The following is a 6,000-nucleotide window of genomic DNA, read 5'->3' on the forward strand; positions in this document are numbered from 1 at the left end:
TAAATTCAAAACAGGATGTGTGTACACATTCAACTTCAAAATTGCTTACTTGGCAGTTGTACTTCGAAGTAAGAAACTCTGGAGTTTTGTTTTGTAGAGTAGACATAGCCTTACAGAGATAGCCAGTAGGAAATGCTATTGAAAACCTCCCAACAATGGCATTATCATTTTGGAAATGAGAGAAAATGGTTTAGTTAAAAAGTTTATTAGTAAAACTCTGTTGTTTGTATCTTTCAGGAAACAAAGTGGAGTTTCTTCAAAAGAAAACTGAAGCGAAGTACAAATTTTGAAAATCCAATCTATGCAGAGGTAACACTTAATTGTATCCCCTTCCTTCTCAGCATCAGCATGAACTTTTCACTATCTCATGAGTGGGAGTGGTTCTTGTGACTAGGGAAACATTAATTAACAATTGTTTTGTATTGTAAGGATTATTGGTAACAGTCTGTGCTGCACCAATAAAGCAGCATGCCATAGCACAGCGGAAAGGGACAGAGGTGGTTTTAAAGACTCAGTTACACCCTCCCAAATTTAGGCAGTTCTTGGTGCTGTAGATGCTGCTGGCATAAGCCCCCAGGGTTAAGTTACAACAGGCTATTCTATGAGCCATGTTACTGCCCAGAAGTTCTGCAAGCTGTAGCCTTCTTCCTAGTTCTCCCCTCTATCCTCCAACCCACCCTTGGCATGCTTGTGAGGGGATCCTCACAAGGCTGCCTGATAGTGGTCTTCTGCAGTGCCTGCAGAATTCTCCCATGGCTGGAGACTGGTGCTTAGGGACCCTTTACCAGGATAATGGGGCCAGGTCAAGAGTGAATTAGGTCTGTAGGAGCTTAAGTATCAGTGAAAGGAGCTTTTCCTTAGTAACTTTGGAAAATGTGACTTAGGGTCTGAGTCACAGAGGTGCTTTTGAAAATTTTACCCTATTTGCACCATACTGTATGAGAGGGGAGTGGGAGGTCATAAACTGAAGAGCCCAGACCTGGAGATACTGCTGAGATAAGCTTGCTTCATAAGTACAGGTAGAATGTCTCTTATCTGGAACTCTCTCACACAGCAGCATCTGTTATCTTGGCATGGTTTTAGTTAGCTGGATGACCACTTATTGTGGGTGTGGCCAAGTTTCCCCTGGTCCCATAAAGTTTGTTTACAGCCACCGGTCCTGGCTTTCAGTGTCCTGTGCTGCTGTTTAGCTGTAATTTATCCTTAAATGTCTTCTAAGAGCCCAGTAAGCAGTGGAAGTGTTGGTAATGTGCTAGACAATACTGACATCCCATGGTTCAGCAAATTTTCTCTTTTAGCACCGGTCAGGTCCTGTGAGTGCCAGACTAGACAGGTTCAACCTGTAGTGCTGTCTACAGTAGTGAGTGTTTATATACACATAAAATTACTCATTTTAAAGCCTCATGGGTGGTATAATTGTTGGAAGGATCAACCCTGACTAGTGTAATAATTCACTGTTATCTCAGTTTGCCCGCTAAAGTGAAGTCAGTGTTTAATTAATGATATATAGGCTGGTGGCCAGAGGGGCTGAGTATCTGCACACCTTGTTGACTTCAACAAGAGCTTAGATGCTTAGCATTTCTGAAATCAAACATATGGATCGGTTAATGTTAAACCCTGGTTTTTATGGTGGTTGTTTCAGATGGAGAAGGAACAAGGAGACACTGAAAATGCCTCTGATTCCTCTTCTTCACTGCCTCCTAAGATTACTCTCAAGAGAGACCCATCTTTAGCTTACACAGCAACAGAGGATACATTTAAGGACACTGCCAGTCTTGTTAAAGAAGACTCTGTTGTATAACAAGTTAATCGATTAGGGAATAGTTAGACCTACCCATTTGCACACATATTTTTTATAAACAGAAGGAAAAAGGTTCACAGTAAAATGCTTTATAAAAAGATATATACACGGTTAAGCTGATAGCTTAAGATGTCTGTTGAAGCTATGCCTTGTTTTTTTTTTTTTGACAAATGCCAACTGCTATTTTTATGAACAATTATCATGATGTACTATATGTATATCTTTGCACTGAAGCTGTCTGAAAGTAATGTTATAAATATATTGTACATTTGTAAATTTTTGAAAGATTATCTTGTTTGTTGATGTAGCTAAAAGAAACCTGTACTGAATTGGTTGTTACATCTTTAGGGATAAGTCCATTCTATAAGATTTCTCTGGAAAAAAATCAAGGTAAATATAGAGGTTTACTGATGTACAGACATTTTTTGAGCATATAACAGCACCTTAAACATGTGCTGGTGCTTTGTGCATCTTTACAACCCACTATTATACTACCATATATAAAAATGGGCTCCTCTATCTTCTCGCTCTGTATAGCTAATGTTAAACAAAAGATGGACATTCACTACAGCATATTTTGGCTGCATAGCTACCAGCACAGAATGTTGTTTTTGCAATATTTTGTCTGATGAAATCAAATAATTCTTCCTCAGATCCGTATTACATGTACCTCCCCTCTAGGTTCCAATTAAAAAAAATACCATTAACAGCATTCATAGGAAATTTTGATTTATATTTAAATTTTAGTGCCATACTGTAATTTCATACTTAATTTACTGAGATTTTTCTCCTGCTCATCAAGCATCTCTGGAAGTGGTTTGTACTGTTAAATGACGTAGCTAGCAAAGTACAAAAGATTAATTTAAAAATGAGTCAGCTTTTTTCATGTGAAAAATTTAATTTTTATTGACTATTTATTTCCTGAGGTGGACATTAATAGAAAGGGAAATAGTTTCTACTGGTGCGGTCTTTGTAGGTCACCTGGTTATTTCCATGGTGTTCTATCAGAATACACTGTATGTGTTGCTAGCTTTTCCATTAATTAGCCAGTTTAGTTTCCATAACATGAACCATTTAAAGAAAGTCTAAGCACCACTGCAGGAATGTATATGCTAATGTGTTATTTAGCATTTCTGGCTAGTTGCTCATGTAACTGCAGATTCCTAAATTTATAATCCATAAGACTGTTGTTGGATTGTTTTGTATCTGAGTTCTCAAAATATATGCTATTCCTGTTTAGAATGCTTGTTGTAATGAGTTTGAAATGTATTTTGATTAGAAAAAATAACTGGAAAATAATGCTGCTGAATAAATCTAATAAATGTGATATTTTATCATATTCTTAATCCAGAAATTATTCAGTCTAATGCACTATGCAATTCTGTCATAATCTGGAGCTTTCCAGTACAGTGAGAAAACAGCAGTGCTTTACAGAATGCTGATAAAAATACTTAGTACTTTCCAAACATTTGAGTTTGATGGATACGCACTGACAGGTAAATTAGAATTTTGCTGAAGTCAACTGTACCCTGATAAAGGATGAGATGAAAATCATTCCCATTTACCACATTAATACTCACAAGATCCCTGTATGGTAGGAATCTACTGCTTGCAGTTACAGATTATGAAACTGCGACAGAGACTGACTTGTTGGAGGCTCAGACTGTGGAAAGAGTCAGTGTCAACACGAGGATTCTTCTTTAAATCCTTGTACTCTGGGTGGAGCATAGGTCATCTACAAGTCTCCTCCAGTTCACTCTGACTTAGGACAGAACTTCTAGCTGACCCCAGGAGTACCCCAGGTGTTGTCCTTGAATTTCAGTAGATCTTTTCCACATTGTCTGAGGTCTTCCTCTTATGTGTTTTCCTTGGGGGTTCCATTTGAGAGCTTGATGGATTACGCTGGATGATTTTCTGAGAGTGTGGCCTCTCCGCCCCCACTTTTTTCTCTTGATTTGAATGTCAGTTTGTTCTTGTCCTGCTCTGTTCCAAAGCTCCGCATTTGTGAATACCAGCATTAGAGGAGGAAAGATTCTCGTACCCAGATCTGAGCTGTGACTGCACAGCGCTCCAATCCCAGTAAGTCACAGAAGGCAAAACTTTAATTTGTATACTCCACAGTGCATATCACATTGGTGGTTGTTGAGCTCCATGACAAAATGAGTGCAAGTTAATGCCTGTATTTTCATGTTGCTAATCCTATTGGTAACACCCTTCACGAGTTCCTATTTGGCAGTAATAATACCTGTTCTGATGAGGGTGAATGTCTGTTACTGTGCTGGTCAGCATAGGTGTGTTAGAGTACTAGGATATTTGAAATCCACATGTGCAAAAATAAGATCTCAGACGAACACATGTTGTTTGCTATGACTGTGTTAAAGTCTACCTGCTAACTATATTGGATTCCTCCATTGCAAGCAAAGGTCTTCAAGAGGCAAATTGTGTCTCCCTGAATCCTTGTGGAGTGCCGTACTGCTTAAACCAAATGTTTTTTCCAATGTTCCTGCTCTTGTGGGAGCGCTAGCCAATTATCTACGCAAGAATCACAATATGACAACTGCCTTTTTACTTGCATGTCATGGCTCTTCTCAGTGTCTGTGTGCCAGGGGAGAACAGGGCTTGCTTCACCTGCTTTATTCCTCCTTCAGTTGGAGTAATAGTGGCATAACCGGTACAGCTTTGGCGCTGGTTTTGAAAGGCAGCTTACTCGAGGGTTTTGCTCTGGAGGAACACATCGATGGCTATGTCTACACAAGAAACCTCTGTTGACAGAAGTCACTGTTGGAAGGGTTTTCCCAGCAAAACTTCTGGCCACAGATTGCATCTACACATAAAAGCAGATCGAAAGAGCAATCCGCTCTGTCAACAGAGTGCAGCCAGCCTGCCTGGCCCTTTCTTGACAGACCAGCTAACCAGAAGCTCTTCAAAGAGAGCTGCCCAGTGTTTTGTCGACAACACTTTCAAGAGAGGCATTATACCTGAATGGGGAGAGGTATAACGCTGCCAATGGATATGCCAGGTTTGTGTCGACAAACTGTCAACAAAGTGCATTTTGCATATAGATGCTCTACTCTGACAAAAACCCAGTTTTGCTGGGAAACGCCTCTCATGTAGAGGTAGCCCTCCACTTCTGTTCAAGCCAAACCCAGTATTTTAATCTATGTCCATTGATTCATGAAACCTATATGGATATATTCTTGATCTGATTTCAACAAAGGTGAAGGGTTGCACATAAGTAGTGATTCAGAAGACGTGCTTCATTCATATGTGAGTTGCTTGCAATTTTAACTTGGTGGTTGAGTGCCTCTCACCCCATTATTTTTATATCTTTTCTATGATACATTTTATTCCCAGTTTAAAGACTAATGCAATGTCCTACTACACATAGGATTTGTTACATCCTGGAAAAGTTACAAACAGCATCTTTTTCACAATAGTTGTATAATAAATTGCATTTTACAAATAAATCTGTATAAAATGTATAGTTTATGTCTTATTCTGTAAAATCAAGGACCAGATTGGCAGCTGGTAAACATTGGTGTAGTTCCATTGCATTCAAGTGAGCTATAGCAGCTGAGGATGTGGCTCCAGAGTTGTGAATGTTTTCAAGTCCATAGCTCCATTATAATCTCTCTGACCAGAATTTTGGAACTACCAAACAAGGGACTACTGCAAAGAGGATCTTTCCAAGCCTTTATACAGAGCTCAATATGTTGTGCTTCTAAAAAAGCACATGGGTTTTTTGTGTGTGTGTGTTTAGGGGACAAGATAACACACCAAAAATATAGAGTAAATATCAGCACATGCAATCACACTGTGCACCCCCCACCACACACACACGCACACCTATTTGGTGTTGTAGTTATTAGTCACTGTTACTTAAGTCAGTCCTGTGGCCAGCTAGACTGGGCATGAGTGGTGAGCCAGGCTTTGTCGGTCGTGAATCCAATGTTTTGTTGTTACAGGATAAACCCAGAGTTCCTTGGTTTTCATGAGCCTTTTATAGTGACTTGTTTTTATGCAGGGCTGTGGATTTTGTTGTGGTATAGTTGAACCATTAACTACAAACTGTACTGGTTAATAGTCTTAGGCTATGTCTACACTAGCCCCCGTCATCAAAGGGGGCATGGTAATCAGCCAGAGCAGAGACTACTAATGAAGGGCTGCAATGAATAAGAAGCACCTCATTAGTTGCAAAC

At 39.5% G+C, this 6,000-nt stretch overlaps 1 protein-coding gene across 1 annotated transcript in view; it reads left to right on the top strand.

The window, feature by feature from the left end:
• LRP2 (LDL receptor related protein 2) overlaps nt 1-3,140 on the top strand; it is a 183,498-nt gene extending 180,358 nt beyond the window's left edge. The window contains exons 78-79 of the mRNA XM_075000937.1: nt 238-309; nt 1,643-3,140. Of these exons, the coding sequence (XP_074857038.1) occupies nt 238-309; nt 1,643-1,801 (231 nt within the window). The 3' untranslated portion in view covers nt 1,802-3,140. The remainder of the gene's footprint in view (nt 1-237; nt 310-1,642) is intronic.
• Nucleotides 3,141-6,000: the final 2,860 nt, after the last annotated feature.

The sequence above is a fragment of the Carettochelys insculpta genome, chromosome 8 (genome assembly GCF_033958435.1).
Source record: "Carettochelys insculpta isolate YL-2023 chromosome 8, ASM3395843v1, whole genome shotgun sequence".
Lineage (NCBI taxonomy): Eukaryota > Metazoa > Chordata > Testudines > Carettochelyidae > Carettochelys > Carettochelys insculpta.